At 43.4% G+C, this 10,691-nt stretch overlaps 1 protein-coding gene across 1 annotated transcript in view; it reads left to right on the top strand.

The window, feature by feature from the left end:
* Positions 1-539: 539 nt before the first annotated feature.
* The window catches only part of MBTPS2 (membrane bound transcription factor peptidase, site 2), a 65,502-nt gene continuing 55,350 nt past the window's right edge, over positions 540-10,691 (top strand). The window contains exons 1-3 of the mRNA XM_044283958.1: positions 540-688; positions 4,306-4,454; positions 9,790-9,928. Of these exons, the coding sequence (XP_044139893.1) occupies positions 614-688; positions 4,306-4,454; positions 9,790-9,928 (363 nt within the window). The 5' untranslated portion in view covers positions 540-613. The remainder of the gene's footprint in view (positions 689-4,305; positions 4,455-9,789; positions 9,929-10,691) is intronic.

Here is a 10,691-nt window from a genome sequence, read left to right as displayed (position 1 = left end):
TCACACATCCGTGGTATATTGCGGATCCGCAATACACCCGGCCGACACCACCAAAGAAATGCCCAGTCTTGTCCGCAATTGCCATGTTCTATGCATGGACAGCACTCAATCCTTCATCTAAGGGGTCATGCACACAGCCATAGCCGTATTTGTGGCCCGTAAAACACAGATACCGGCATTTTGCAGAACGAAACTTCTGTCCCTCTATAGAACTGTCCGCAAATCGGACGTTCTATTTATTTTTTTGCGGGTGGGTGTGCTGTCAGCATCTTTTGTGGCCCCATTAAAAAGAGCACTTGTAGACATCCTTTACTGTGTCTGTAGGCATGTCAATACAGTAACTGCTTCTGAGGGACTGTGCGAGCGGATATAACTATATAACCCAATCTATTATACACCATCAGCTTGTGCAAATCCACCTGCAGGTTTCATATTGTAAAAGTCCGCATCTGCTACTTCCGCCAGTAGTGAACATGGCCGTATAGTTCTCTTACTGGCAGCTGGTCACTGTACCGGAAGTGTCCGACACGAAACGCGCTTCTGTGCTGCGAAGTTCCTGCGATGGTAAAGTTCCGCCGTGATCTGATCGCTGAATGGCGGGCTCCCTGTCGCTATGATCCCGATACCGCTGGTCGTGGTGGTGCTTGGAGGATGGTGCGCTATTTATCTGGCTGACACGTTACTGACGGTGAGGGGCCCTCCATTACTCTGCAGGGAGGGTTTGCTGTCACGTGGTAATACTACCTGCACTGTACCATGATATAGGCTGATAATACTGCACGTGTTTCCTATAATGCCTGCGCAGTGACAGCATGGCTATAGGGCAGAGGGACAGCACACCTGACACGTTCTGATTAGCTTCATGTGTGTCTGCTGGAGCCCCTGCAGAAGCCCCCTGGTGATGGGTGCATTTTCAGATCTGAACTATTTGTCTTGGAGATAAGCGGTGCCTGAGTTTGCATTGACAGGTGCTTATGTCTTCCTCTACCGCAATAGTGTGCATGAGGAGCTGTGCATCTGTCACACAATGGACCTCAATGACTTGTAGTGGGGTCTGTCAGGGTCCATCATTTAGACATTTTGTCACAGGGACCTCACGCAAATCAGCTTTCATTGTTAAAGGGGTTGTCTCACCTCAGCGAATGGCATTTATCATGTACAGAAAGATAAAAGGGTTCTCTGGACTTCTAATATTGATGCCCTATCCTCTGGGTACATGATCGTCGGGGGACACCCAGCACCCTCTCTTCCTGTTCGCCATAGACATAGCAGCAGCAAGCAGTAAGGGAGACGGCACTGCGCGCGCCTTCCCTTCATACAGCTGATCGGCGGGGGTGCTGAGTGTCCCCCGACGATCACGTATCCAGAGGATAGGGCATCAATAGTAAAAGCCCAGAGAACCCCTTTAATACAAGGCACTTACTAATGTATTGTGATTGTCCATATTGACCATTTATTAAAAACTCAAATAATGTGATTGAATTTTTTTTATCACATTATAGACTGTTTCCATGGTTACGACCACCCTTCAGTCCAGCAGCGGTGATCGGGCTTGTGCACTGTAGGCAAAAGCACTGCTCTGGTGGCCGGGACCATGGGAGCGTATAGGCTCTCGCGTCTGTGCGCTGGCCCTAACCCTGTGTATAATGTGATGGAAAAATGAATCAGGCCAGCAAAGGAGGCAGTATTCACATTCATAATACATTAGTCAGAGCCTTGTATTAGGGCTGTTTCACACGAGCGGATGCCGTGCAGAGACACGGAGCAGTAACATAATTGATAATGCTCTGTGCCTCTCTGTGATCTCTTTACTACGAAATCACAGTGACAACTTTATCTCGCTGTGATTTCGTAGTAAAGAGATCACAGAGAGGCACGGAGCATTATCAGTCATGTTACTGCTCTGTGCTTCTGCAGTCCGCATCGGGTCTTGGCTGTCATTCACGCAGCGGATGTCACGCACGGCGTCCGCTCGTGTGAAACAGCCCTTATAGGGAGTATTCCGCGCGGATGCGATGCGTGAGTTGAACGCATTGCACCCGCACTGAATCCCGACCCATTCATTTCTATGGGGCTGTTCACATGAGTGGTGATTTTCATGTATCACTTATGCGTTGCGTGAAAATCGCAGCATGCTCTATTTTGTGCGTTTTTCACGTAACGCAGGCCCCATAGAAATGAATGGGGTTGCATGAAAATCGCAAGCATCCGCAAGCAAGTGCGGATGCGGTGCGATTTTCACTCACGGTTGCTAGGAGACGATCGGGATGGAGACCCGATCATTATTATTTTCCCTTATAACATGGTTATAAGGGAAAATAATAGCATTCTGAATACAGAACGCATAGTAAAATAGCGCTGGAGGGGTTAAAAATAAAATAAAAAATAATTTAACTCACCTTAATCCACTTGATCGCGCAGCCCGGCATCTCTTCTGTCTGTCTTCTGTGCTGTGTGGAGGAACAAGACCCATGGTGACGTCACTCTGGATCCATCACCATGGTAAAAGATCATGTGATGGACCATGTGATGACCGGAGTGACGTCATCACAGGTCCTGTTCCTCCACACAGCACAGAAAGAGACAGAAGGAGATGCCGGCTGCGGGAGCAAGTGGATTAAGGGGAGTTAAATATTATTATTATTATTATTATTATTAATTAATTTATTTATTTATTAATTTTTTAACCCCTCCAGCGCTATTTTACTATGCATTCTGTATTCAGAATGTTATTATTTTCCCTTATAACCATGTTATAAGGGAAAATAATACAATCTACAGAACACCAATCCCAAGCCCGAACTTCTGTGAAGAAGTTTGGGTACCAAACATGTGCGATTTTTCTCACGCGAGTGCAAAACGCATTACATTGTTTTGTACTTGCGCAGAAAAATTGCACGTGTTCCCGCAAAGGCTCCAGCACATAATCCCACAACGCCCGTGTGAAAGAGGCCTAAGGGTTAATTCACACGTCCGCAAATGGTTCCGCATCCGTTACGCAATATCGGGAACAGGTGCGGACCCATTCATTCTCTATGGGGCCGGAAAAGATGCAGAGAGCACACTATGTGCTCTCTGCATCCGTATTTCCGGAGCGTGACCCCGATCTTCCGGGCCATGGCCTTGCAAAAAAAATAAAAAATCGAACGTCCTATTCTTGTCCGCAATTTGGGACGGATCTCACAGGCGGACCCAGAAACGGCAGTGTGAAAGTAGCCTTACATTGTTTTCAGTCACGGATCAGTTTTTTTCTAGTTTTTATGACTGGACACAAAACCGCAGCTTGCAGCGCTTTTGTGTCCCGGTCACAAAACGAAATGCTGCCGGAACAGAAGACATCCTGATGCATCCTGAACGGATCTCTTTCCCTTTAGAATGCATGGGGACAAAACGAAACCGTTTTTTTCCAGTTTTGAGATCCTCTGCCGGATCTCAATACCAGAAAACAACAACGCAAGTGTAAAAGTATCCTTATGCATACTGTTTTTATTAACGCTGACCATAAAGCTGTTTTGTGCTCAATGTGGGACCTGGAGACACTGCCGCTATCTTGCCCACCTCACCGTTAGGTGGCTGATGACAGCTATACGCCCCGGTGACTCCAGGTCCTACACTGAGCTCAGGCCCTATTCCCTGAAAAAGGCTTTATGGTCAGCTTTAATGAAAAAAAGGGGACAATGTAATGTGCCCGGTAATATGCCTCTTGCTGCTTAGGCTACTTTCACACTGGCGTTTTGGCTTTCCGTTTGTGAGATCCGTTCAGGGCTCTCACAAGCGGTCCAAAATGGATCAGTTTTGCCCTATTGCATTCTGAAAGGAAAAGGATCCGCTCAGAATGTATCAGTTTGCCTCCGATCAGTCTCCATTCCGCTCTGGAGGCGGACACCAAAACGCTGCCTGCAGCGCTTGTTCTCTGGCACAATAGAAAACGGATCCGTCTCCCATTGACTTTCAATGAAGTTCATGGCGGATCCGTCTTGGCTATGTTACAGATAATACAAACGGATCCGTTCATGACGGATGCATGCGGTTGTATTATTGTGACGGATCCGTTTTTGCAGATCCATGACGGATCTGCCCAAAACGCAAGTGTGAAAGTAGCCATAGCCAAAATGTGATGACAGGTTCCCTTTCTGATCCCTAATGCTTGGACATGTTGGAGTGTGCGCTCCTGTGTATTCAGTGGAATGTTATGTTGAGCGGTATTATTTTTTTTTCATTACTGTAGCAATCAGTACGTCACATACGTGTAAATGAATGTAAGCTCACTTGCCCTTTTATTGTTATTTGTTGTTGTTCTAATAGTCCTCAAAGACCTACAAGAGCTCATATGAAGAATGGCTTTCTACACTTGGACTCAGCATCTCTCCGTTTCACATCCGCTGGCAAACCACAATTTTTAACCGGCTTTTTTATAAATTGGGAAGATGGAAGCCCTACTTCTTATATATATGGTAAGCGTCTGTATACCTGTCATAAATAAAACTCCCCAATTACTAGTATGGGGAGGTGCTGCTGATGTTCAGCGTCCTGTTTTATTTAGTTTTTTAGTTTTAAATTGAAGCTGCCTCAAAAATTCTCGGATTTTTGTCAGAGGAAGCTACAGAGTGCCATATGTGAACAGGCTGGAGCACGGTTGCACCCCTCCGAGATCCATATGTCCTAATGGGGCATATGAAAGGGATTCGCTTTCTGAGTATCATCTTTTTGATCTTTTTAAGGGAATCCGTCTCCATGGCAGACTGTGTCAACCTAAAAACAAGCCTAAAGTATATTTCCTTGCACTCGGCTAATGTTCTGCACGATTTGCACGCTTTCTCGTGATGTTGTGGGCAAGAGTTTGGGGGGCTGCACAGCTAGTTCCTGAGTACCTACTATCTTCCCTTTTGTAAAGAGCTCTACATCCTGGGTACAACCATTGAGCCACAGGATTGGCCATCAAAGTGTGTCCCCATTATCAGTCCAAAGGGGTTGCGCAGCTATTTTGAACGCTGTGGCTCATTTGTGCTACCTCAGCCCATTCACTAGATCTATATCACTTGCCTTACATGCATTATTGATGGTCTGCTGGGTTGCACAGATGTTGACCACTAAATTTTGGGGAGAATTACGAATGTGACTACACCATGGGCTTGGGCTTTCAGCAGCAATAACTATCTATCCAAAGCATACACTGAAAACAGTGCACCCTCTATGGTTTTCTGTATCAGGACGTAATAAAAACATGTGGTCCTTAGAAGGTCTTAAATCAGGTATATACATCAGATGAAACACAGCAGATAAAAAATTAAGACAAAATGGAAAAGTCATGTGGGGAAAACTAAGCGCACCCCATGAATCAGTAGCTTGTAGAACCACCTTTAGTAGCAATACGAGGAGAGTTCAATACGTTATCTACCGGAATATAAAAAAACTTTTCAGTATAACCCCCCTCAACTTCAACACGTGTGTTCTACTTTGACTCCAGTGATCAGAAACCCTTCGAGTAGAAGGAGACTTCGTGCTGCTACAGGAACCCTATTACTGCCTCTTTAACTGCATTATCATCAGAAATCGTTGCCTTCACGGAAATTTCTTTTAGGTTCCAAAAGAGAAAGTAATCGCTGGGAGCCAGGTCTGGACTATAGGGTGGATGGATAATATCCATGAAGCCGCGTTCCATGATAGCAGCTCGTGATGTATGAGACTTATGAGCTCGTGAAGCAGCAACACTCTCTTTGATTGCCTCTCGTAATGCCTTCATTGTTGAAGTTGAAGCATAGGGGTCTCTGGTAATTGCTGTCTTGTGTGGCATGAATTCTAGTAATAAAATGTCTTTCCAGCTGACTGCGGCACATAAAATTTCTTTGGAGTAGGTGGCCCCTTGTGCCTCCATTACGCGGACTCTTGTTTGGCCTCAGGATCATGGTGGTGGACCCATGTTTTATCACCCGTAATAATTTGAGAATAGAAGTCTTCTGGATTTTCTCTAAGCCTGTCTAAATTTTCTTGGCTAAATTGGTAGTGACCAAGGAAGAAAAGAAGCCTTAAAAAATCCATGAAAGGATGATTGCTGTATATGGTGATGATGCATCTTCCTACTACCAAGTAAAGTTTTGGGCCAATTAGTTTAAATGGGGTAAAGAATCAATTGAAGATGACCCCCGTTCAGGGCGACATGTTGAAGCATCTTCAGAGGAAATGTGCTGTAAAGTGGAGGCCATAATTCTGGAAGATCTTCGGGTCAAAGTCGGTGTTATAGCTCATGACTAAGGCATTACAGTTGGCACAATTTCCATGATGTTTTAATGATGTCAAAAGGTCAGTTCCCAGTGTGTCCCACGAATGTTGACGTCTGGGCAAAAAAATTGTTGACAGGACTTTTTTTCTGTCATGTATAACGGAACCGTTGTGTGCCCCCATAAACATGTATTAGGATGGAGCAAAACGGAATGACTCTTAAAGGCTTCCGTTTTGCATTCCATCCTAGAATTCTGTTATAACGGAACCTATAACGTAATTCAATAACGCCAATGTGAACCCGCCCTAACTGACAGAACATGCTGGGGTAGATAACTTATTGAACACCCCTTGTAACTTGAAGTAATCTTGTTCTGTAAGATTTTATCAGTCTCACCTGGAGGAATTTTGGTCCATACTCTTCTTTACAGTGCTGCCTCAGTTTATTGAGGTTTGTGGGCATTTGTTTATGCACAGCTCTCTCAAAGGGGTTGTCTCACTTCAGCAAATGGCATTTATCGTGTAGATAAAGTTAATACCAGGAACTTACTAATGTACTGTGATTGTCCATATTGCCTCCTTTGCTGGCTTGATTCCTTTTTTCATCACATCATACTCTGCTCATATCGAGGGGTTATGACCTCCCTGCAATCCAGCAGCGGTGGCCGTGCTTGTACACTATAGGTAAAAGTGTCTGTGCTTTCTCCTGTAGTCTACAGCCACCTGGAAACGAGGAGTGTGATGGAAAAATGAATGAAGCCAACAATATGGACAATCACAATACATTAGTAAGTGCCTAGTATTAGTTTTGTCTACACAATTAATGCCATCTGCTGAAGTAAGACGAGCCCTTTAAGGTCCCCCCACAACATTTCAGTTAGGATGAGATCTGGACTTTGTCCCATAGCATCACCTTGATTCTTTTCAGCCATTGTGTTGTAGATTTGCGGGTATGCTTGGGATCATCATCCTGTTGTATGACCCAATTTTGGCCAAGCTTTAGCTGTTGGACAGATGGCCTCAAATTTAAATCTAGAATACGTTGGTGTACAGAGCACTTTGTTTGACTCAGTGGCTGCAAAACAAGACCAAATCATCACCCCTCCCCACAGTGGTATGATGTTAAACATCTCCACTTTGGTTTTGTCTGCCCAAAAAACCTTAGAGGAGATTTATCAAACTGATAAAGAAATTTGAAGAGAAAGGCTACAACATGGATAAGCTACAAATTCAGAAAGAATCAGTAGGAAAATTAGACAGACAGGAGTTAATCAAAAAGAAGAAAAAACCAGAAGAAAACATAAAAACGGAAACCTTTGAAATGCCACCAATCATCACACAATACAATAGCCAAGCAGGAATACTGAGAAGGATCATCAAAAAACATTGGGAAACCTTGAAGGAAGACAAAATAATAGGAGACCAAATCCCAAAAAATCCTAAATTCATATACAGAAAGGCCAAAAATGTGGGCAGTATAATAGCCCCCACTAACAAATGCTTGAGTAAACAGAATGAGAAACAAAAAACCATTCTTGGAACAAAATCCCAGGGAGGCTTTGTCCCATGCGGCTATTGTAGTGTCTGCAAAAAACTAAAGACAAACAAAAAACAGCACACCAGCATAGAAATAAAAAATGAATGGACAGGGGACACAGAAACATATAAAATAAAAGATCATATAACCTGCAGCAGTCAGGGTGCAATATATGCTATAACATGTCCGTGCAAAAAAATATACATAGGACGAACCAAGAGAACTATAAGTAAAAGAATAGGGGAACACATTTATAACATAGGAAGGAAATACGAGGGCCACCCACTTTCCAGACACTATAAGGACAAACACGGAGGAAAATATAGCGGCACCACTTTCCGGGGTATTGAAATAGTTAAAAAAGATAAAAGAGGAGGAGATTTTATCAAGAAAATATCCAGATCAGAAAGCCGCTGGATATTTAATTTAAACACTCTGGTACCCTCGGGTCTCAATTCAGAAATAGAACTATTTGCTTTCAACTAAGATATCAATCAAGCAAGCCAGGGATGTAGGAATCAGGGAAGGGAGGAGTTACTTACCTTCAAAAGTAGCATCGGGAGACAGAGGACGCATCCCTGACGAAGATTAGCGAACTAATCGAAACGCGTTGGAGAGAACTTTGGTCCTCCTGGTCCACCGTAGCCACTGTCGTGACGTCACGCAGCGCTCCTAGCGAGCGCGAACAAGCGGCTTCTTTTAAATCACGAGCGGCGCCACCGGCCGGGGCAAGCTCAAGTAATATCCTTATTTAAAAAACAGTTGTTACTATTAGGGCCCAGCTCCCCAAACCTTCCCTCATCCCGAACGGCACCAAAAAGAAAAAAGAAAAAAAGAAAAGAAGAAAATTGGAAAGACGCAGGAGAACAGCACCCACAGAGGAGCATCTGGGATTAAGACATCACAACCAAACTGTAAGTCCCTGCTATAACCATTACGTATCTTCATGGTGCCATTCTGATTGAGAAAGCAATAGGGAGTACAAGTCGCGCAGTACCTACATATACATTACTTACATCATTTACTTGATATCAAACGGTGGCGATACCGTTGCGGTACCGCTGCGTCAGCTAAACTCATTGCAAGCGCCGGTGTACTACTATAGTATTAGATTTATCAAACTGGTGTAAAGTAGAACTGGCTTAGTTGCCCAAATAGCTATTGGTTCAGATTCCACCTTTCATTTTTCACATCTCCTTTGGAAAATGAAAGGTGGAATGTGATTGGTTGCTATGGGCAACTAAGCCAACTCTACTTTACATCTGTTTAATAGATCTCCCCCATTGTTCCAGATGTCTCCCCCATTTGCTAACTTTAAAGCCATGCTGCCATATTCTTTTTAGAACATAAAAGTGAACATTTATCATTCTAACTGAGGCCTGTAGAGTCTTAGATGTAGCTCTTGGTTTTTTTTGCAGCTTCTCTGAGCATTTTATGGTCTGACATCAAAATGAATTGCTTGGATGTCCACTTTTGGGAGGATTGTCAGCTGTCTTGAATGTTTTCCCTTCCATTCAACTTTCCATTAATATGCTTAGATATAGCACTCAGAACAGCCAGCTTCCTTAGCAATGACATTCTATGGCTTATATCAGCGACTGTCTTCTGGACAACTGTCAAGTCAGAAGTCTTCTCCATGATTGTATAGCCTACTGAACTAGACTGAGGGACCATTTAAGAACTTAGGAAACCTTTGCAGGTGTTTTGTGTTGACTAGCTGATTACAGTGTGACACCATGAGTCTACAATGTTCAACTTTTTCCCAATATACTACTTTTGACTTTTCATTAGCTGTAAGCCATAATCCTCAACATTAAAATAAATAAACACTTGAAAAAGATATCTCTGTGTGTAATTTGAGCTTCACTTTTTGAATTGAATTAATTAAATAAATAAACTTTTTGATGATATTCTAATTTATTGAAATGCATTAGTAAGTAAGGTGCAGTCTGTTGGCAGTAAGAGAATATGTGGCGGTACTACAACTCTGCAGGTGTCAGGGCTCATTATGTATCCTTTCTCTTACACTCTAGGTTCAGCTTGGGCATGGTGTTTGGGATCTTCGCCATGTTTGGATCCATGATTCTGTTAGGGAGGACACTGATACAGACCCTACATCAGATGATGACGGATACCCCGGGGTCCCAGAATGATCGCATGCTTCAAGTAGTGGTCAGTATTAAGTCCATGATAACTGTCCATCACATACTGCAGTTATCATCCCGTATCTGACATTGAATTATTTTGTGACTAAATTATTATCCCAGCTCTCATCTAGAATATAATGTCAAGAGTTTTTTCAGTGATATGTACCCTTTAAATACCCCTATGATGCCAGTTGAGAATTATCATGTTTGTAAAATGTGCTCACAGTATTATGGTCTTCTGAAGAGTACATGGCGTTAAATGTCACCTGTCGTATACATCATAGATAATTTAGAATATATCAAGGAACATTACTGTACAGTAGATACCCTGATCAGGACAGAGATGAGAAAGTTACAGCTTCAGCGAGTCCAACAAAATCTGCAGCAAGTCCAACACCATCTCCAGCAAAAAAAATACCGTAAATAGTTTGGATTTTGCTGCTGTTGTAATGAAAAGCACCAGACAATCCCCTTGTGCTCCTGTGGTGATACTTCTGTGGTCCTCCAGTGATGACTGGACCATGTGTTGGCTGCAGTGGTCACACATGGACATGACACGTCATCCCTGGAGACCAGGAGAGAGAAAAAACAGAAATGTCAGTATAGGAGCAAATACCGCAAGAAGTCTACAGCAGGTTTAAATATCTGTGCAGGCCAATTTTGCCGCTGAAGACATCCGCCACCTGTGGATCATATATGTTTGTCGTCCACGTGTCTGGTACTGTAGTCTGCTGCATAGTTTATTTGCATAAACCCCCATGGATAACCTGCAGTATTTTGGCTATGTG

This window comes from Bufo gargarizans, chromosome 3 (assembly GCF_014858855.1).
Source record: "Bufo gargarizans isolate SCDJY-AF-19 chromosome 3, ASM1485885v1, whole genome shotgun sequence".
NCBI lineage: Eukaryota > Metazoa > Chordata > Amphibia > Anura > Bufonidae > Bufo > Bufo gargarizans.
This window is presented reverse-complemented; position numbering and strand designations above follow the sequence as displayed.